The sequence below is a fragment of the Tyto alba genome, unplaced genomic scaffold, assembly GCF_018691265.1.
Source record: "Tyto alba isolate M040663 unplaced genomic scaffold, T.alba_DEE_v4.0 Super-Scaffold_26, whole genome shotgun sequence".
In the NCBI taxonomy this organism is placed as follows: Eukaryota; Metazoa; Chordata; class Aves; order Strigiformes; family Tytonidae; genus Tyto; species Tyto alba.
The window spans coordinates 1,529,385-1,551,453 of NW_024881300.1; the positions used below are offsets into that span (position 1 = coordinate 1,529,385).

The following is a 22,069-nucleotide window of genomic DNA, read 5'->3' on the forward strand; positions in this document are numbered from 1 at the left end:
CTACCTTGTATATTTGACTAGCACTGCATGGTGTTAATACATAGGTAGTTTACATTATTAGCAGCTCTCCCATTTATTCTTAGTGCAGAATTTCGTTAAGAAGGAGAGAAAAGTATGTAATTAATCGTAGTAAATAAGGCTTTAAGGAAACAAGAGCTTGTTACATGTGTTATTAGACTTTGTTAAAGGGATCTGTCTTGATGTTGAGGACCTTATTGATATTCACTAGTTTTTATATCCTGTAAATGCTGTTCAATTCAGGATAGTTCAGGACTAGTCCTGGGGTGTACGAGAAAATAGTTTCCATGGATGTTCAGCAAAAACTGGTAATTGCTTGTCACAATTTGCTTTCATGACTAATTTTGTTGGTGCAAATTGTCTGTTGCTTTAGAACTTTTGCATGATAAAAATGTGGCTCATGGAAAGGCAAATAGCACTAAGGCAGCCATCATGATTGTCAGGTGAAGTAGATCCATTTGGATGTGTGTGCTAAGGCTGCCGTATGTAAAGCTGTACATCTGGGAACAAGGCAATTCGGCTGAATTTAAATTAAGGCACATGATATCCAAGAAAGCAGTGGCAGAACTGCATTTTGGAGTCATAGTGGATAAACAGCTTAAACGTGAGTTTCCAAGGTGATGCTGTGACAAGGAAGCAAATGTAGTTCTCAGATGCCTTAATGGAATGGGCAGAGATACATTCTTGCCTGTGTGGGGTGGGTTGAAGTCATTACCAAAATACTATATACAGTTCTGGCATCAGCACTTAAAAAAGCAAACAAAAAAATTACTGCCTGCAAGGGGGATTAATCTCCAATTTGATGGAGACCTAGGAAGTAATGCCATGCAGTGCAGTGTTGAGAGTTTACGGTGCAGCTGCTCGGCAAAACTGAGAGGTGATTTGATTAGAGTCCTCAGATATTTCCCTGGCAAGGATAATACTGGATATTGGTGAGCTTTTTTCAATCTTGCTGACAAATGCGACAATAATATGTAGCCAGATAAGTTCAAATTAAAAGACTTTTTCACAGTGCAGTTGATTAACCGTTGGATTATGATATGAAGAGCAGTCGTGTATTTCTTAACACCTTTGAATCAAGATTGTGGAGAAAATTTGGAAAGTTGCCTCAGCCAGCTGCAAGGTACTGAACTTCTTTTGTTTCATATACGTTTAGAGAACTGTAATTGCAAGAGGTCAGACTTGGTGATTAAATGAGAGGTGGTCATGCTAAAGAAAAAAGATGAGGAGCAGCTCCTCTCCTCCTTCACCTGCTTACCTCTTTTTGAACAGAGATAAATTTAGAATTCTGGAGTAAAATCATCTGAACAGGAGAAAGCAAGCATGTATTGATATATTATATTGGACGTGTGTCAAAATAGTGTGCCATATTTTTAGTCCAAACTTGTGACTGTAAAAAATCCTTATCTGTGGCTGTAGTATGAGTTGTTAGTAGGATAAACGCTACTTCTTTGCTGCCAGGGCACACTGCTGATTAGTGTTCAGCTTGCTGTCTACCAAGTAGCCCTAGGACCTTGTCAGCAGTGCTGCTGTCCAGCCAGTCCCAAGCCTTTATCACTAAAGGGCTTCTTCCTTCCCAGTTTATAGCATGGAAAATGCTCAGTGAGGTTGAAGCAAGGTGATTTTTATTGAATCTACTTCAGAAAATATAGCTTTGTAAAATTATTTCTTTTGTGTTGCTATGTAAAATTTATTGATCATAGATACTGCATTTTTATGTATTGTGTGAAATTATTTTATATGCAGTGATCCTTGTTTTAAAGTGGTTGCTGAGTAAAACACCAGATTAATCAGAAGTTAAACTAGGGAGTGTAAAGCTGTGGAAGGAGTAAACAACACTTAATAATTTTTGAGCTATGATAACACATGATGTGTGGAGACTTGACACAAGTGCTTGACACTTTGAGCTTTCCAGAATGTTACAGTGACTAGCCTGATGGTGGATTAAGCATCTCTAGGTGGAGATTGCTGAAAGCTAAAAGTACTTTTCATGTATTATGTATGTTAAAAAGGTGGGAAGGGGGAAATGCAAGCATGAGAACTGTCTCAGCTGCAGAGCTAACTTGCATATAGTCCACATGCTCCTCTGGATAGTAGTTTCAACAGAAGCATCTGATGCTTGAGTTTGGCAATTCTGTTTTTTCCTGGATGTTTAAGAAGGCAGATAGAGTAGCTCTGCTGCTACCACTTGTGTTCTCCGCAGAAATTCAGTCTGCGTCCACTCTGCTGTTCTCTGGTGTGGTTCCTAGAATCACACAAGGCCAACTTTTTAGGTAGGTGCAGTGGGTGTTGTGGTTAGCCTGTAGCTTGTAGGAGGAAAAAATGGGGAAAACACAACTGGTGGAAAACCTGTTTTGGTAAGAGACTCTGGAGACAGTAGGTTCAGAAAGAATCAGCAAGTCCAAAGGCTAAAAATCCCTAATCTCGTGGCTCGGTGTTGGGATGAGGGTGGTAAACTTCAGATGTGACAGACTGTTCTCTCTACACAGCGTTTCCTGCTTGAGCTTTTGGAGACAGACTGCTGGACTAAATGGACATTGATCTGTCCTTGTAGGGTGCTTTTTTTTCTATTTAATGTTTGTATTGGAGAAATGAAATTTTTTTTCTCTTTTTCTCAACATACTGATAGAAGCTATACAAGTGAATTTACAGGTCTTGTTATGTTAGGAATAACTCCCATCACATTTATGGAAGTAAAAGTCATGGCTTCCCTGGAAAATTAAGTGGGCTTGCATCAGGCCTGTTGTGACCCCATCTCCTTCCACTTATGTGCTGCCAATTGCAAAGCCAGGTGATGAGTTGGTCAGCTGAATTTGCTTCCTGTGTGTGTCCATCCCTTGCACACACACCCCCCCACACACCCTCAAAAAAGAAAGGATGGTGGGCAAGTAGATGTAAGAGGATGTGGAAAAACTGCAGCTCTGAGTTTGATTTAAGCCTTTATGGAACCATGCCTTATTTTGGAGTAAGTAGAGGCTTTCTGAAAAGGTAGTTGAGACCACAAGTAGTAATGGCAGCATTTGAATACTTGTAAACATTTTTTTACTCCTTTGAAATAGAGCAGTAAACTTTGCTGTATGTTTAAAATCACTGTCAAGGGAATTGAATTCTCCCATTGTTTACTGATGAAAGAGACATCCTTGCTCTGGACTGGCTCCTGGAAGAGCTTTTCACTGCTGTAGAACCAGTAGTGATTTTTGGCCAATTACTTCAGCTTCTTGTGTAGTTCTTCTGTCTCCTTGTATTCAGTTTGCAAAACTGTTTCCTTTGAAACCACCTCTAGCTTCCAGAGATTTAAAATGAAAGCGAGAAATGCTACTGAATTAAAAATGCCCCCGTTTTGGGTTGGATGTACTTGACATAAGTAACAATACTACATTTTAAAACAGTAGCTTTCTTCTATGTGCTAAACTGTTTGCAGTGGAGGTGCAATATAAACTCTAGTTTTGCTTTCGTAGTATGTACTGTGAGAGAACCCTTTAGAGGCACTTCAGTTTTCATACTGCAGGTTGGCAGAAATAAAATTTTTGAAGGCTAGTAGTTGCAGTCAAAGCTTATCGGATTATTAAAACCTTTTTTCTTTTCTTTTCTTTTTGGAGGATGGAAGAAGTTAGTGTTATCCAGCATTCCTGCTGAGTATATTACTTACTGCCACTTCTGATCTTTGAAGAGAGATCTATCGCTTCCTGTGGCAATACTGAATACTCAAAAGGTACTCATTGATTACTTGATCCTTGCCTACCTTCCATATTAATGCCCTCCTTTCCTTCCTGCTCAGGAATGACCACTGTTGACTCCTACCTACTCAGAGCTACTGGAGCATTATATGAGCCCAGAGTAGTTTATACTTAGCTCCTGTAGTGCGTGTGGCAATAGTTTTGTCCTGTTAAAGCAGCTGCATCCTCTCCCTGTTCTACTAGTGTTTTGACCTACATGAAGAAGAATTTGGCAGCTTCCATGGTAGTATGATGGAGCAGACTATCACATAGTCAGATATCTGACTTGCCTGACATGGTATCTGTAATGTTTTTGGAGACATCTGCTTTGGGTGGCTTGTGCAAGCAAATCCTTAGGGATATTTTCTCCAGCTCCACTGGATTCAAAGAAGGGAGATAGCATTGAGTGTTTGTCCTGCTCTGTTATCAGTCCAGCCCTTCCTGGTTAGAAATGCTTGATCCAGTGCAGTTGTTGGTTGGTATGATGTGTTACCATTTGTTCTTGTTCCAGAGCTGCCTCTTCTTCCTTCTGGCACTCAATATGTAACCTCTTTCTGAGATTCTGGAGAAAAGAACACATAGTAGTCCTTATTTCTTCAGAGGCAGGTTTTTTTCTTGAACTGTTAAGTTTAGGTTTACTCATTGTGGTCTGGAGTCCTGCAAATTAAAAAAAGGAGTGAGGTCCCTTGTCAGTACTGCTTGCACCTTTTCTATCCAAAGTTTACATAGGAGCCTTGTTTGATGTTGGCTGTCTTTGACTTCTGATCAGACACGGTTTTGTGTCTCCCGATCAATGATATGCTAAGCCTGTGCTCTTCTAATGCTGTTCTCTTAAATACTTGGCGGCTTTGTATATTCACTACTCTGAAAGTGCAGGTCACTAGTAGGTTGCTGAGAATGACTGTACTTCTGCACATTAGCTAGAGAACTGGTCAGTATGTGAGATCTTCCAGAAGTGTTCCAGATCTTCTAGAACTTGTGTGGAAGCAAATGCTGAGACCAATAAATTTCTCTGTCCTAAGAGCATCATAGTTATAACTGCATAGATGTGAAACCCCTTGAAGTTTTTGGTATATCCTTCATTTTATATAGTGCTAGAGAATGGTAAAATAATTCGGGTTGGAAGGGACTTCTTGTGGTACCGTGGTGCAACCGCTGGCTCAGTGCAGGGCCAGCTTTTAAGTTAGATTAGGTTGTTTAGGGCTGTATTTAGCAAGTATTTTCAGTAGTTGAAGAATTAATTTCCATAACATCTCTGAGCAGCCTGCACCAGTGTTTGACCGCTCTGATGTTGCAGCTTGCCCATGGCATCTTGTCCTTTCACTGTGTCCCTAAGGGTGAGGTTTCATCTTCTCTTTGCTCTCGTATTAGGTAGTTGAAGGTAGCAGCAAGATCTCTCCTTAGCCTTCTCACAACTATCTGTCAGTCTTCTCAGTGTGGTCTTGTGCTCTAGCTGTGTCATCGTTTTGGCAGCCCTTTAATGGGCTCTTTCCTGTGTATGTCAGTGTACTAAGCTCAAAAATGGACATGTGGAGCACTTAAATTTCCAGTTTATCCCTATTTTCCTTCAAGCGTATCAAACCTTGCCTGTATGTCAAAGATCTGATTGGAATGTAAATTAATGCAAGGTATTTTGTGCCAGAAAGTACCCTGGATACTGTAACAGGAGTAGGCTATCTTTCCAGTAAGGGAGGGTAGGAGTGGCTTTCCTTCCCTCTGGGACATTACCATGGAGTGGATCAGAACAAGTATGCCTTACTTTTTTGGAGTCTGTGTATGTTTGCAGTGCTGGAAAACTTTGGTCCTTGGGTTGTACATTAGTAGGTTGATACTCCTTGAGCAGTGTCTGAGCTGCTACCTCAAAACATCTCTTTACAAAACTCCAGTAACTTATTTCCTTAAGCAGAGCTAACAACTTGTAGAGAGAGAAGGGTCATGGTTGTGCTACCATCAGTTGTAATCTGCAGGTGCCCCTGTAAACTGTTCTGAATCGGTGTTGTTTATAGTGTGGAAAAGAACTACAGTTATTATTGTTTTTGTTTCTCTTTTCCTCTACTAAGAGCTTGGGTACAATCTGTATTCAAAATGGATCTCTCTACTGTTAAGTCATTTGCCAAGCAGAGGATTTAGGTTTTGAAAATTGGAAGAAAACTATTTCTTGATTCAAAATTTCAGGAAAACCAAAGTCAGGATAAAAGAATAGCAGTACATAAAAGGATGCTTCCATTCAATTAAGTGTGCTCTATTGAAGAGTCCTGGTGTGTTTTGTCCAGTGATGAAACTTCTGAGATGATACAGTTCCACACGGGAGGTGTTCTCTTTTCATCAAGTGAATGGAGAAGTTCTTCACACCTTAGGCTCTTCTGTGTTAATTTACAAGTTTTTAAGTTTCAAGAAATGGTAGTCTTCTCCAGGGTTACAAGCCAGGAATAAAAACTTAGCTATTAACAGTAACTATTTTATATGCCTACCACCACTGTGTGCAAGCTCTCACCAGCACAGAACCTGGCAAGGATGCAGCTTGCGTCAGCATTCTTAATGTGCCCTTAGCTGTAGAGCACACCCCATGTACCCCCTGAGCATTCCCTTCTTTGGTCAGTGAATGTATATAGCATATGTGATTTTGCTACGGAGTAAGTGATAAATAGATCAATTCCAAATGCTTTTTAAAAAGCTCACTATCCCTGAGCATCCACAGCTCCAACAAATGTCTTATCAGTAGTGTTCTCTGAAGCTGATAAACAATTAAAAATAGACTTGCCAAGGAAAAAATGCAGCCAGAATGCAGACTTGAGTGCCTTGTACTAAGTACATGACAGAAGAACTGGGGGGTGAAAGTACTGAAATTCAAAGGGCGTAGAACTGGTGTGAAATTCAACACTGCTTGGCCTGCATCACTGAGTGCAGCAAGAATATGTGCCTCGCTTGAGAATTACTCCTGTGGAGTTGCTTACTGCTCCCAGGGTTTTTAGCATGTATGCACACTCAGGACTGAAAAGGATTACAGATGAGAAATAATGTGCTGTGTTGTAAATATTTTAGTTCTGTAAATGTGACTATTTCAAGCTCATAATTGATAAGGATAATGAAACTAGCTTTGCAACTCTTCAACAAGCCCAGGCTGTTCTTCCTCAGGGTAACAAGGTTAGAATTGTGTTAGAGCTGATTTTGTTACTTTATTGATAGTGTTACTTGCTGCATTGACAGTGTGTAACAGGTTATACTTGCTATAATTTACATCCCTTTAACAATAAAAACTCTTGTGGTCGAGTGTTGTATTCACAGCACAGGAGAAAAAGCCCATCTGAAGTTGGCATAACCAGCTCCAAACTGTCCAATTGCACTCTTAGTTTGACACGAGGCATACAGAGTTTGAGGCTGTAAGAATGGTAAATGCTTAAGAGGTAGGGGAGTTTTGTAAAACGAGTTAATTCTTTCCGGTGAAAAGTATTCAAGCTGATTAAAATACTCTTTTGGTTTTGCTTAAGGCTATTTTGATAAGTAAAGGGGTCCTCAAGCAGTTATCAATGCTATTCTTCTTAGAGGTGTGGGACTATGCATTTTCTGTTAAACAAGCATTAAACATTCAAACAGTGCTTTTTTTTTTTTCCCCTCCCTTCTCTTCCCTTTCTCTTTTATATAGTTTCACTAGTACGACTCATCTGTTCTGTTCCAGAGTGTGTTCTGACATCAAGAGCTGCATGAAGAATAGCCAGCATGAGGAGAACAAATCAGTCCAGGCAGAAGTGCAGAAGCATCAAGAACATAAATGTAAATTAAGGGGTTTTAAAGTGTGGTATGTGTTCCATGCTGAGGCAGTAGTTTCCTGAACACTTAGACGACCTTACACTGTGCTGGAAGAAACCCTCTTGCCGTGCTCTTTTGGCTGGCCTGAGTGTTTGGGCACACTAGAGACCTGGTCTAGATGGAAACAAGTATCTTTTTGGCTGGGTGAGTTCTGGCCTGGATTAGTTTCCTGACCAGTTAGCTGCAGTCTTAGGAATGCTTGCCCTAACACAAGGAATGGTTGGGGTGATGTGGGTGGGAACAAGCAGGCAGTTTAAAGGCAGGGATGGCTTCTCTGACGGAGTTAGTGTGTTTTGAAAATGGGGCCTTACTCCTGGTGGGAAGGCTTTTTTCCTCCAAGCTCATGTGCCTTTGGGATTTTTTTAAATTTTTTTTTTGCTTCATCTGCTTTGAAGGTTGATTGTAATGGCATTTTTAGGGCTCAGTATGAGAGTATTTGGAAATTGAGTCCAAATGAATTAGCTGTGTTTATAAAATACAGTAAACTACTTAAAACTTCAGCGTGAGGGCCACTGTCTAGGGCTTACCTGGCTTTGATTCTGTTTGCATCTGTTCCAACACTTGCTAATACAGATAAACTTTTCTGCAGTCTGTGATTCAAAAGCAAGTATGACTTAATTTTCCAGGAGTTTGTCTTGTCCACCACCCTTCTGCCATAGGTGTTTCCAAAACTCCCCTGGAATTTCCTGTCCCTGCTGTAACAACAGTAAACTACATGACTGCATTTGACAGCCTGACATTAAGTTAACTAGTACCGACTTTAGTTTTCCTTATATGCATCAGGGTGTAATTTGTGAGGTGACTAATAGTTACTGCATGGGCAGTTCATGGGGTAGGACCCATGTTACCACCCCAGGGATGAGCCCTTCCTGCTTCTCTGATGTGAAGCTTGGATTCCCTTGTCCAGGCAGAGTATCCCTACTTACTGAGTACTGGTGCAAAGATAAAAGCAATAGGTGTTGCCCAAAAGTTTGTTCTTGGATACTTGTTCATCTAGATGAAGCCTTAGAGGAAAACAAAATCCAAATACTTGTAGCTTATTAAGTCTCCAGAATGCCATGAAACTTGTTGCACTGGTCTCTTTTCAGGTGTGGTAGTGTCTGGTTGTTGCCGTTTTGATCTCATGCAACACTGCATCGGATGGCCAAGGAATCCTGCTCTGGTCAGACTGATTTTGAAGAAGCAACTGTTTTCGCTGTTAGCAGTTTGCTAATAGCCTAAACAAAAGTCTAAATTAATGTGTGAGGGGAAAAATGACCTCAAATACTTGTTGATAAAACTATTAACCTTTTCCGGTATCTGCCTACAGTATTAGACTTTACTTTTTGTGTCAATGGATTTTACAGGCTCTTTTAGCCTGAATAGTTCTCCGTTGTTCTCAATTTATTATCTTCAGGTATTCCAGTGGTCTTTTGTGAGCTCCTTCATCACTTTTGTGTTATGAAGAACTGTAAATGGAGGAACTGGTTAGTTTTATGATCTAGCATCAGCTGAAAATGAATTCTTCTGTGTCTGCTACTTTTAAAGTGTAAATCTTCCTGTGTTTGACACCTGATAAAATTGCGTGCTTGTCCTTCTTGAATGGACCATCGGGTTAGCAAAACAAAATACCTTTCTTAATATATTAAGAAGGGAAACATTTTTTTAAAAATGGTCAATATGGAAATGTTTAATTCCTATTTCCCTACTTTCACTAGAGAATTCTCTGTGTGACTAAAGAACTAGTGTCATCCAATGAGGCTGCACTAGCAGTTATTGAAAGAAATAGGGAAAATTTAAAACAATGTTAGATAGGAATGGAAGGATAAATTAAGGAAGAATGGAACAAGGTTTAATCACAAGAATATTTACTAAAATTGTCCTTGCTACCTTCTCAATAGAACTTTAATTCTCTGAATCTGAAAGAAAAACAAGAAAAATTGTGCTTCTAGAAATAAAGCCAAAGTGCTTCCACCAGACTGCTTCCTTCATTAAGGCTTACCATGTCAAGTTAAAAGTTAGTTATAGCCCAAGTGACTTGAATACGTGTGGAATTTGTTGTTGGTAACTGCAGTGATTTTTAAAAATTATTGTTTTTCATAATGCAAGTTTTGAGTGGTTGACATTATTGTATTGTGCTTGCCTCTCCATTGTAGGCTGCAGCTTATTACAGGAGAATTAGCAGTATTAGTTCTGGAAGAGCTGTGATGCTGGGGCCTTTTGCTACTGTCAGATGTAAGGGTTAAGAGGGAGCTTGTCCTGCAAACAGCTGAAGAAAGATACAGAATTGAGTTTCCTTCTGTTGCTGGGGGACCCTGTATATATACAGTGTGTTTTCATGTCTTGCACATGTCTTCCCCAGAGTTCTTGATCCAAAGTAACAGGTTAACTTTATCCTAAGTAATTGCAGAAAATCACAGGTGTGTGTTACTTGCTGACTGAAAAGCAGGGGTCAGTGCTGACTGAAGGTTCTCATCGCTTTGAATTATTTCACGAATGTTTGAAAGAGCTCTGCTAAGATCCGTGGGCAGGAGCAGCAGCTAGGAAGATTACGTTTGTAGGTTACAGAAAGAGAGGGGAAAAAAAAAGAAGAGGGGAGGGGGGGAAAGGCTGGAGGTAGATATAGAAATGTCACAGGATGCATTTTGATTCTAATTCTACACCAAGCTAGCTGTGGGTAATGAATGTCCTGTAGCCAGGGAGGTGGCTTTGGCTGTGCTCTTGGGAATCCATAAGCATAAATGTTGATAATATCTGGTCCAAAGTGTCCTACCTTCACATAAGCATAAATAAAAGGTGACTTTAGTTCGCAATTAACAACTAATTGAATGAAATAGTAGTGTGTGGGTTTGATAACAGGTAAATGCTATTGAATTTAAACAGGAAGGTGCCCACAAACTGCCTGTGACCCAGCGGATTGCAGGATGCTTGAGAGAAAGCAATTTCACTCTAGCGTGTACTTGGTGGATGGCGGGATGGCACAAAGTGGAGGAACACAGCTCAGTGTAGCCACCTAGCTTCTGGGATATGAGGTCCTTGATGCTGTGGTTTCCTTAGAGCTTTAAGCTGGCACTGCTCTCTTAACCTGTTAAGGTTACTCTTTACCTCATAAAGTGGCCCTGCACTCTTAACCTGCTCCCTTCTCTCTGCCCAAGCATTAGTGTGGGGAATCGGATCAGGAACGGAACACGTTCTAACAGAATTAACTTTTTTCCCTTCATTAGTTTTTAGCTGGAGTTAGTTCTTGATCGAGTCCTTTATGGTGAGTGAACTGTTCTATCCATGCAAAGCAAGAGAAAAGGTGAGAGCATCTCTTTTGGCAGCAGCACTGTGTTTTCCTGTCTTGCAGGGATTATGAAACATGCAAGTTAAGAATCTGATCTCCTGTCTGGTTAATGGTGAGAAAGGTGGGTTCCTCTAGATGGTAATTTAGTGTAGGGATCCACTTAGAAGTTTGACTCGCTCTCTGGCAGAAGATACCCTTCTCCCTGCCCCGTTTAGGGAGGCCAGCCTGCCAGCACAGACACCTTGGTTAGATAACCACCAGCAGGACGTCAGACACCACCAAAGCTGGCTGTCTGCATACGACCATTTGCAGGGTCAGTACTTAAGGAAACCATCCTTCTACAACTGTATGCTTGCAATTGCAGCTGTCATTCCTGTAGCTTTTTTACATAGTTCTTGGGGCTTCTTCACATTGACAGGCCCCTTTTCATACACAGAAAAAGCACAAGCATTTATTAACCCGTGATGAAGTTCACTCTTCTGTTCTAGGTTTCTTGCTTTTCCTTTTCCTTACTTTCTCCAAGACGTTAAAATATTTCTCAAAGTAATTGCTTAATAGTGGATTAATGAGACTGCCTTTTTTATTTTTTTATTTTAAAGCTGTAATAGATGTTTGAAGTAGTATATTATTTTTTTTGTTGTTTTCAGTGCCAGTGTTGTAAGTGGCAAGGAGGAAATGAAAAAACAGCTAGAGGTGGGCATAGCAGTCGTAACGAGTGGATAGGGAATTTAATGCAGTAGGCAAATGAAAGCTTTAAGATTCCAGTGTGAGAAAATTACTTAATAAAGGAAACTTATCCGAGCTTTCTAGTTTCTGCTGTTGGTAGTAAATCTTCCATGTTTTGCATGTGATAGCACTGTGAAAATATCCTATCCAAATTGTGCATGGGATGCTACCTGTTAAAGTTTTTAGAGCTTTGTTCAAGCAGTTTCACATTCCTAGGCTTATCTTTAAAAGAAAAAAGAGGAAAAAGTTGGTTCCTTCTTTCACCTGTTCCTGAAGAATTCAAGACAGGATTCTTAAGCTTTTGTACAACTTTTTATTTATAATTGGATGCTTCAGTAACTCTACCCCTGTTAATCTTTTTGCACTTCTGTGGGCAATTAGCAACAGAAATGGACAAGAGCTTAGTATGAAATTTCAGTCTCTATGTATATAATCTGAATTCTGGATATCCTGGGGGTCTTTGCCTTTATGCACAGCTAGCCTGGTTGGATCCAGCTGAGCCTCTTCTCTTGAGTGTAGTACCATGGCTGAACTATTCCTAGGACTTTGTTGAGTTCAGAAGCTTTATAGCCGTGTTTGTGAAGTGCTGAGGCCAAGCTTGGAAACTCTGGGGGTGCGTGGCCCTACACAGAGCTTTTCTAGCATCTTCCTACCACTTCCCGAGTTGTGTCAGGATTTTTTGATTCTAGTGCCACACTGTGTGGAGAACTAGAGTTGGTGTGCCTTTAAACCAAGTGAGGGGCTCTTTGTGAAGAGGTTGTACATGCACCTAGTTCATATTCTGGATTTGTTTCCCATCTAGGAGTACTACTGATATGCCCAGGGGATTGGGAGCAATTATAGTGAATAAGAACAGCACTAGGAAAGGCTATACTTAATGCTTTGTGGTTTATATATGTATATTTGCTTTAGAAAAAGTTACATTCATGCCATGTTCATCTCTTATCAGGGCAGCCCTGCTGGAGGAAATGCAAAGGTTGCCTACTTGTTAAACTGCCTTATCTTTGGCTTTGCTCAGCTGGGAGGCATTTCAGAAGAAAGATATGGCTATTTCACGATTGGGATGGAGAATGGCCAAGCACTCCTGCAGTTACTTTGCACCTGCTAACGTCCTTAAATACTGACATAGACATTCATATTGACTGCAAGCAGGAAAAAAAAAAAAATTAAAATGCCTGTTTGTCCATAAACTCTGTTGGATATGGATTTTTTTAAATCTTTCTGTTGCTTTAAGTGGCAGAAATACTGCGTAAGTGTAGACTCTTGGGAGAAGTTTTTGCTTATTCCTCTCTTCAGCTTTCAGAGGTTCACAGGTTATGCAGGGGAAACGTAAGTCTCCCATGTATCAGTTTTAATAAGTGGCTAATCTGTAAGTGTCAAAAGCCATGACAATTTTGGAGTGGGATGTGTATGTGGATTTTCTTGAGTTCAATGTCTGAATGTGATGCAGGGTTGTTTTTTTGCTTGTGCTAATGTAGCTGCTGCTGTTTTCATTATTTTATGAATACCTCCAATTTATTGACAGCTAGCATTTGACTTCATTGTTTCCATTGATTTTTTTTTTTTTTTTTTCCCCTCAGGTGAACTGTATATTACAGCACTAAATCTACTTTACAGTTGCTTTGAATGCCCCACAGTTTTTAATGACTGTGCCTTGTTTTGCAAAAAAAATAAATATTTTACTGTTGTTTGGTCCATGAAGCTTGATGCAGTTTGGGGTTTGTTTTTTTTAACATTGTCTGAGAGGCAGGCAAATGCCTCTTTGTGACAGTAGCTTTATTATAAATAACCCTGCTATAAAAACATGCAGTGGCATTAGCCATCCTAGTATATAAACATCTGTCTCTGGGTTTGTACTGTCTGCCTTGACATATATGGCAGGTTGTCCTTAATGCTTCTACAATTAAGGTTAATACTGTTGTAAGACAGCATTTATTGAATGCTGTGTCTTTCAGTCTTTTTGTGTTGATGTGGTGGGTTTTATCAGCCTTGGTGGACTGTAAGCTTTCTTAAATCATGTTCCTGAATGTTTATACCTTTTCAAGCTGAATGACTTGCTGGTTAAGTGTGAGGCTTTTGGAGGGGACCCAGCATGGGAAAAGGTTATATTGTAGTTGGGCTGAGATTTTCTCCTGTGCTGCAGTTAGTAGGGCTGTTGGCATTAAATCACTTTCAAGCAACCTTTTAATTCATTTAATTGGAGTAAGGTGTCAGTTGGATCAAATGCATACCCCTTCTTGTTTCTGCTTGTTTCTGTTTTTTGGATGAGCTGCCCATCAGTTATTTGAGAAAGCTTAGGATTGTTGTTTGGGCGACACAACTTTTTACCTGGCTATTTGGATTGTGACAGTGCCTTGAGCTGTCTCTCACTTGAGTTGGTAGAGCCTGTTGAGCAAGCGTGTGTGTAAAGACTATCTTGAGCTATTACATGGGAATTGTGGTGTTGATTTCAGATAGTCTTTGGTCTTTCTGTGGTCACTCTCTTTATTCTGGAAGCTCTTCTCTTTCATTTTTTGGAGTCTTGATTTACCAAATCATCTTCTGTTAACCTGCTGCATTGTTACCCTTTTTAGATTCAGTCGTCGTGGAACTAAGCTACTGGTATAAGGTATAGTAACTAGTAGGAAGAGAGCTGAAGATAAAAGCCAGAAATAAAAGGTTGGGAGAATGGTAAAGCAAAATGCGTTCAGCAATTTTTATTCCTGGTGTTCTGCTATAATGGTCTTCATTGTAGCAAACAACACATGTTCTCTGAAATACTGGAAACTTTTTCTCAGAACTTGGCTGAGTAATTTCTAGGAGTGTATATCTGTAAAAAGTTGAGGGAGATCCGCTTCTATTAAAACTAGTGCAAATGGAAAATCCTCAGCAAGCTACAGGATCACATCCAGTGAGTTGATGGTATCTACTGGTGACTCCTCTAATAAATATAAAAGTTTCTTCTAAAACCTGCTTTGTGAAAAAGGAGGGCTAAGTTGTTTTGTTTTGTTTTTTAAAAAAAGGAAAAAAGCTAGCAAATACTTTAAGACAGAGTGATTGAGAAGTGACACGGACACAAACCTCATGCAGCAGAGATGGAGAGTTTTTCCAGAGAGCTTATTTAATAGCAAAGAGCCCATACGTTTTACCTAGCCCCCTTTCATCTCAAGTTTAGAGGCCATCCTGTGTCCCCCCCAGTTGTAGAAGTATTTTAATTTGAAAATCCACATTTTGTTGGGGAGAAACCTTGAGCTTGGCAAGATTTTTGAGCTGGCTAAGACATCAATTGGGACTCTTTATTGATATTTCTGTATTTTTATGATATATTGTTAATATAACCAGGAATGGTTCATAGCTTTCTTTAAAATACTGTAATATTTCCCCTGATGGCGAGAGCCTGGTTTAAAAAGTAATTTTCGGATTCGTTTACTTTTACTGAAAGGAAGCAAAGTGTGGTGCATAGCACAGACTAACGGGGAGTGAATAAATGCTCATCCACGTGCTGAATTTTGGCGTACGGGAGGTCGGACTCCTGCAGAAGCAGAGGGCAGTGGAAGAAGAGGTGGCCGGAGAGGGGCCCGGCCGCGCCGCTGCAGTGCGCGCGTCTCGCCGCTGGAGGGCAGCCGTGCTGCGCCGGGCCTGGCGGCGAGTAGCGACCGGTAACGCCAGGGCGGGAGAGAACGTGCCTCTAAAACAGGAGAAAGAGCCGAAAGAAAGAGGGGTGTCGTGGTTTCTTTCCTGAAGGGTTGTTAGAAGAGCCCTGCCGTTCATTCCACGCACGTGTCCACCCCTCATTGCGAGCCTCCTTTGGAACTAAGCCTTGCCTCCAGGTGTTTATTTGGTCGCAGTGTAAGCCTGTGTTCCTAGGCTGGCAAACCTTGCTGCCAACATGACCCATCTGCGTGGGTGACCTGTTCCTTGGTGGGCACCGGATTTTTCTGGTGTGCGAGTCTGAGACGATGCCTTCCTGCTGCTCCACTGGAGGACCTGCTTCTGCAGGACCCTGGTAAATCTTGGCCTTTTGGTTTACTTTCGGGTGTGTTGTCAGTCCTCTTGCTAATGACTTCGATATTGACAGTTAATGCGAAGATCCTTGTGGGAGCCCCACCTGAACTGCTCAGAGCTGCACGTGTTTCTGTCAAGGTTGCTGACTTCTGCTCTGTTCCTTTATAAGGCATCAAAGCGGAATTGCATTAGCTCTGCAGATGAGCTTTTGCCTTTTTTTGCCCCCTCTATCTTAAATCTTTTGTTATTACCCTCCCAGCTATATACCACATTCTGCTATTTTGTTTAGCTCTGTCCTTCCTTTTCTTGTTCCAGAGACTAGACTTTTGGTCACCTGAAGACCTTCTCCTTCTCTCTCTCTCTCTCTGCAAATACTAATGATAATTGAAAAAAAACAATTTGCTCCAACTGTTTTGCAGTTGCTGCAGGCCAAAGACCAGCACTCCATTCTGATTGCCTGCTGGCTAGTGTTAAGTACTTACATCATCTTGTGTACTTCAGCTGTTTGTCCATATGGATTTGCTCTGACTTGAAGAGCTGATGGGTGGTGGAGGAAAGGAGAGGCCGGGTCCCTGCAGGGAGCACACATGAAGCCGTCTGTCGGCATTTCTGGGTATCTGGTGCCCTCTGGAGACTGCTGCTGCCCACGGCATCGTGAATATCCAGACAGCACATTAATAGATGTCCCTTGTCTGAGCAGGCTGAAGAACAATGAGAACTATATTGTTCTCACGGCAGAAGTGGGGGATGCTAGAAGAAGCAGAGTAAAAGCAAGGACTCTCTAAAAATAGTAACAATTACATGTCTTGTAATTCTTAAAGCTGAAGACTGACAGCTATGCTTCATGTTTATATATATAAGCCTGTGTATTTCAAAAATGAGGATGCAAGATTCGGTGTAGATATTTTGAAAGTAATATGATGTGAGATTTAAATGTTGAGTTCACGAGAGGTTAAATAGATTCCATTAGTTGATCTGAGAGGCCAGTCAATCTAATAGGAAAATAGGAAAATGGAATCAGAACTTTATCACAGGCTTTGTAAGGAAACTGGCATTTTTGTTACGTGCTTCGACAGTAAAATTGACCTTGGTACCTTTTTAACACTGAAGTGAGGGGTATAATAAACTGTATCTTGATGCAGGGAATATATTTGGCATAGTTGTGGAATCTGCTTTCAGTTTTCCACAGTAAACCACCTGAAACAGAGGTAGACTTAAAAATCACAGTAAAGGAGTATTTTGTATTATTTTCATTTGGGGAAAAAGAGAGCTTCAGAATGGTAGTTTCTTTTAGATATCATTACTCTTGAAACAACCCTCCTGCAGAATGAGAATACAGGAATTTCATATTTTACTCTGAGTGCAGAGAAGAATGCTCAATGGTCTGAGGAGGAAGAAAATATCGAATGTTATGTTTGTATGCAACTATTTTCAGAGTTACAGTTAAAGCCCACCAAGATGCTGAGCTTCACTATTGTTTTTTGCTTATGACTGTGTGGAGACTTAACCCAGGTATCATGAGAAATCATTGGAGTCCACCAGCTCTGAGTCCACATCATTTAAAGTGAAGTAAAATTTTTAGCTCGGCTTTGCCTGCCATGGCTCGTTTGGCCCGAAGAGGGCACCGTGCCTCATCCTCAGCTCTGCTGCGGGGCCTGGCAGCACCCAGCAGTGGGAGCAGGAACTGAACTCCGTGCTACTTACAAGAAATAGATTTGACTAACTCGCTGAGGCCCTTTTTATTTTTGTTGTTCAGAGACATTTAAACATACAGGAAATAGAAGTTGTTGGACATGAAACAAGTGAGACTTAAGTTCTTGTGCTCAATTCTTAGTGCTTAGAAAAGTTCTGCAGTTCTCAAATGTGATACTTTTGATAAGGTTGGCTTTTTACTTTCAATGGTATGTTATTTTTGTACCTTTAAAATGTATAGCCAAAGACTCTGATATTGCTAAGCTATGTGAAGTGACTTAAACAAGCTCAATAAGGAATAATACTGCTGTACGTCTTGCCTGTGGAATTTGTGGTCTTTGAGAAATGGGAACATGCATATCATTAGTCTCTTCCTTACTTTCCTTCCTTTCCAAGAATGGTGCAGTTGTGTCGCTTCACACAGCATCCTGTGATTGCCTTGGTTTACGGTGGTAATAGGCTAGTGGAGACCTACAGTTCCCAAATCCTGTTTTCTGAATGCGATCACAGTATGCTGCTGCTGTTGAATTGGTTGTTTTCATTTAGGCTACTTGTCCTTCCCTGGGGTTTGTACAGTTGTTAAAATACATTGGATGGTATGTGGCATTTATTCTCTCGCTCTCTTTACAGCAGGAAGGTGAAATGGAAGGTGAGGCAGTCGAAGCTATTGTGGAGGAATCGGAAACATTTATTAAGGGGAAGGAGAGAAAAACCTATCAAAGACGCCGTGAAGGTGGGCAGGAGGACGATGCTTGTCATATACCACCAAACCAAGCAGATGGAGGTGAAGTAGTGCAGGATGTCAGCAGTGGTGTGCAGATGGTGATGATGGAACAGCTGGATCCAACTCTTCTTCAAATGAAGACTGAAGTAATGGAAGGTGCAGTGCCTCAAGAAACGGAGGCTACGGTAGATGACACGCAGATCATAACACTTCAGGTCGTTAATATGGAAGAGCAGCCTATAAACCTTGGTGAGCTTCAGCTGGTCCAAGTACCTGTACCAGTGACTGTACCTGTTGCCACCACGTCTGTGGAAGAACTTCAGGGAGCTTATGAAAATGAAGTTTCCAAAGGAGGCCTGCAAGAGGGAGAGCCCATGATCTGTCACACCCTCCCTTTACCAGAAGGCTTCCAAGTAGTGAAAGTAGGTGCAAATGGTGAGGTGGAGACACTGGAGCAAGGTGAACTTCAGCCACAGGAAGATCCCAATTGGCAAAAAGATCCAGACTATCAGCCACCAGCCAAAAAAACAAAGAAAAACAAAAAGAGTAAGCTTCGCTACACTGAGGAAGGCAAAGATGTGGATGTCTCTGTGTATGACTTTGAAGAGGAGCAGCAGGAGGGTTTGTTGTCTGAGGTCAACGCAGAAAAGGTGGTGGGCAATATGAAGCCACCTAAACCAACAAAAATTAAAAAGAAAGGTAAGTTGCTCACCTGCGAGTGGATTTTGAAAATGTATTTGCTATGGTGGGACCTTGCAGTATGATTGAAGTGACTGAGTAGATGCGAGTGGGAGGAAAGCAGACATGCCCAGTGTCGCTTACGCTTTATATAATAGCACTCAGCTCTGTTATTTGCTGGGCAAACCTTCCTTCTCCATCTAGGCTATAAAGGAGCTCATTTTCCTCAAGTATGATGCTGTGACATTAGTATTCCCATGTAGCTACAATTGAAAAGATTCTTCTCTTTGCTGTAATGCATATGTAAGAATTTGTGTACACGTGGTTTATATCAGGAACCAACAGTATAATTAGTTGTGTAGGTTTTTTTCCTAACCAATTGTTGGGTAAGGTAGATGGTGCAAAATACAGCAATAGGTATGTTTGAGTTTTCTTAGAACTGTAAGTTAAGGAACCCTTTTTAGTGTAGAACAGGAACATTGAGTGCTGGCATACTAATGAAAACTGAAGCCAAGCCAGCCATAGGCATTGACTGTTCCTAAGGATATGCAGTTGGATTTAGTGGTACATGATGGTTCCTTATAGTAGTTACACCTCCGAGGATCTTTCCTTTTCCCTGCTGATATCTTATGTTACTCAGTAGACCACAGTGCTGTCAAGAGTAAAGATGATTTCCTTCGTGGCTAGGTGTAAAGAAGACATTCCAGTGCGAACTGTGCAGTTACACTTGTCCACGTCGTTCCAACTTGGACCGCCACATGAAAAGCCACACTGATGAAAGACCACATAAGTGCCACCTCTGTGGCAGGGCTTTCCGGACAGTCACATTGCTGAGGAACCACCTCAACACTCACACAGGTACTCCTGCTTTTGCGTACGTTGTTTTTGTAGGACCTGCTCTGTCATTAGAACAGATACAAAGCCAAGATGAATCTGGTTTGAAGCTAATCCCTCGTACGGAACAAGCTAAAAAGAAAGAAACCGTGTAGTGCTGTCACTTGTTTTTCATACTAAAGCAGTTACTTCTGCCTGGCCAGGTCAGGTGCAGAGCTTGTCCTGTACACAGGTATAAAACTGATCCTGGGCTAGATCTGAAATTACCTGAAGTTACAGAAATGTTCCATTTGTCTTGGGCATTAGTACTTGTGTTCTAAGCTTTCTGTTGCTGCTTGCAGAAAAGTAAGATGAGAATGAGGCTGTAGCTAAACATAAAGGAATTGAAAATAAGAAAAAAGCCTAACCCCAAGGAATAGATTATAAACTGCACCAGAAAAAGGTGTGGCTAGGAACTGTAGCACATCTGTTGCTCCTAACTGAAGTTTCTGATATAAAACTACAGGTAATTGAACTGTAATTAAACTTAAGCTTGTTGTGACCTTTCTGTCAAAAGAAGAATTGTAATTCATATCTCTTGTTTTCTCTGTATACTTACGTTAGATATAACTGGGTGGTTTGAAATTCGTAAATAACCAAGTGATACACAAATAAGGGAGTCTGTTTCCTCACTGAAAGGGTATTAATTCTCTAAGATATTCAATCCATTAGTTATTTATACAAAAGCTGTGACTCTTGTGTATTATTTGCCGCTCTAATCTTTCAGAACATGAAAACGATGTTGCTAATCCACTTAAAAACCAACCAACCAACCAAAATGCAAAACCAGACCCCCAAAACCACCCCGTAATTTCTTCTGTCACTAAATCTGAATGTCGTCATCTTCCTGTTTTGCTGCAAATAATTAGGTACTCGCCCTCACAAGTGCCCAGACTGCGACATGGCCTTTGTGACCAGTGGAGAGTTGGTTCGGCATCGCCGCTACAAACATACCCATGAGAAACCATTCAAATGTTCAATGTGTGATTATGCTAGTGTGGAGGTATGTTAGTTAATCGTGACAGCACTGAATGCTTCCTTGTACGCTTCAAAGCTTGTTCACCATCTGTTATAAACTCTGTTCTTAGGCATTTCCTTTTTGGCCATTTGCTTAAAAGCCTCTGAGCAAAGAAAGTTATAAATCAGATCTGCTCTTGGAAGCAAATGGTGGGGTTTCCTCAGTTAATGAGAAAACAGTTTGAGAGCATTTGTGCACAGAAATCATAGGTGATATCTGTTTCTTCTTTGGAGGCAATAGTTGTCATTGTTTCTTAAATTGTTTGGCCGTTAAGGTGATTGCAGGAATTGTAGCATGCTCTGTGTTGGAGGCAGCCATCTCCTGCTGCAGTGGGATGTACTTCCAGACTAGAGGTATCCTCCCATTTTAGAAATGTGCATTCTGCACATTATCTGTTCATGGTATTAAGGTGACTATAGCCAAAACTAATGAGCCTTTGCCTCAATATTGGTGAAAAGCAGCTTTGCTAATATCAGGCAATTGTCTCATTTGCTTAAGTAAAATAAGCTTACTTGAATGCTCCTCCCCTATGCAGTATTGTTACTTATGCTACAGGACAGCCTTTATATTGCGATAGGAAATTTGAGCAAGATGATGAGCAACATAATTTTTAAAAAAATGGGATGTCTGCAGTGGAAGAAGGCTACAGCGGGGAGTGCTTGAGTAGGGACTTCAGGCTTTCTTTTCCTACCCACACTGTGGGTGCAGTGCTGTAATTCCAGGCCCTGTGGTTTGAGTGCTGAATAAATTGTGTTGCAGTGGTTTCAGAGTATGAATTAGGAAAGAATAACCAAGTCGGTCCTTATGTGAGCTTGTGCTGCGTTTTGTAGACACAGGTTGGTGATTAAGCAGCGTGGTCACGTCTGAGCAGAAAATGCCTTAACATCTGTGTTCATACTGACCTCTAAGCTGGGTTCGAGCCTTCTGGATAAAAGTGGGAGAGGAGAGGAATTAAGTAACCTTAAGCACCCGGTGGAGAAAAATGTACTGTACAGGGGACACTAACCCTGTGCAATGTTTCTTGGGTGCATGCTTTCCCAAAACACTTCCTTGTGTGTCTCCAGAATACTTTCAAATTTTAACGTGTCTTCAGATGCTGAGGTGGTTGAGAACAGTAAGGTGAGCACAAGACTCTAAACCAGGCTGCACTGAAGGTGGGAACAAGCATCACGCAAGACTGGGATTGAGGTTGGGAGGTGGAGTAGAGTGGGCAGGAGCGAGTAGCTGTGTGAAGGGCAAAAAAATGGTATTGAAACACGCTTGCTTGGGTTAGTGGCAAGATAAAAAGAGACTGCTTGACACTCTTGACTGGTTTCTTATACTTTGGGCAATCTGACCTGCTCACCTTCAGGCTTGCTCTTGACTTCCAGGTTAGCAAATTGAAACGCCACATCCGTTCTCACACTGGAGAGCGTCCGTTCCAGTGCAGCTTGTGCAGCTATGCCAGCAGGGATACCTACAAACTGAAGAGGCACATGAGGACCCACTCTGGTATCGATGCCATGTTCTTTTTCTGTGTTAAGTTATAGTATCAGAGTGCTGAGATTGTGCACAGTGTGCTAACGCTC

At 41.1% G+C, this 22,069-nt stretch overlaps 1 protein-coding gene across 10 annotated transcripts in view; it reads left to right on the top strand.

Moving 5' to 3' along the window:
• Nucleotides 1-22,069, top strand: part of CTCF (CCCTC-binding factor) — a 36,678-nt gene that overhangs the window by 4,937 nt on the left and 9,672 nt on the right. For 2 of the 10 annotated variants that reach the window (XM_042797435.1, XM_032985340.2), the window contains exons 3-9: nt 1,031-1,141; nt 3,618-3,730; nt 7,378-7,505; nt 17,839-18,631; nt 19,298-19,468; nt 20,353-20,486; nt 21,872-21,992. In XM_042797435.1, the coding sequence (XP_042653369.1) occupies nt 7,452-7,505; nt 17,839-18,631; nt 19,298-19,468; nt 20,353-20,486; nt 21,872-21,992 (1,273 nt within the window). In that variant the 5' untranslated portion in view covers nt 1,031-1,141; nt 3,618-3,730; nt 7,378-7,451. Of the gene's footprint in view, nt 1-1,030; nt 1,142-3,617; nt 3,731-7,377; nt 7,531-17,838; nt 18,632-19,297; nt 19,469-20,352; nt 20,487-21,871; nt 21,993-22,069 lie in introns of those variants that run through there. The other 8 variants (XM_042797436.1, XM_032985343.2, XM_042797437.1 and 5 more) reach the window with 6 other exon arrangements.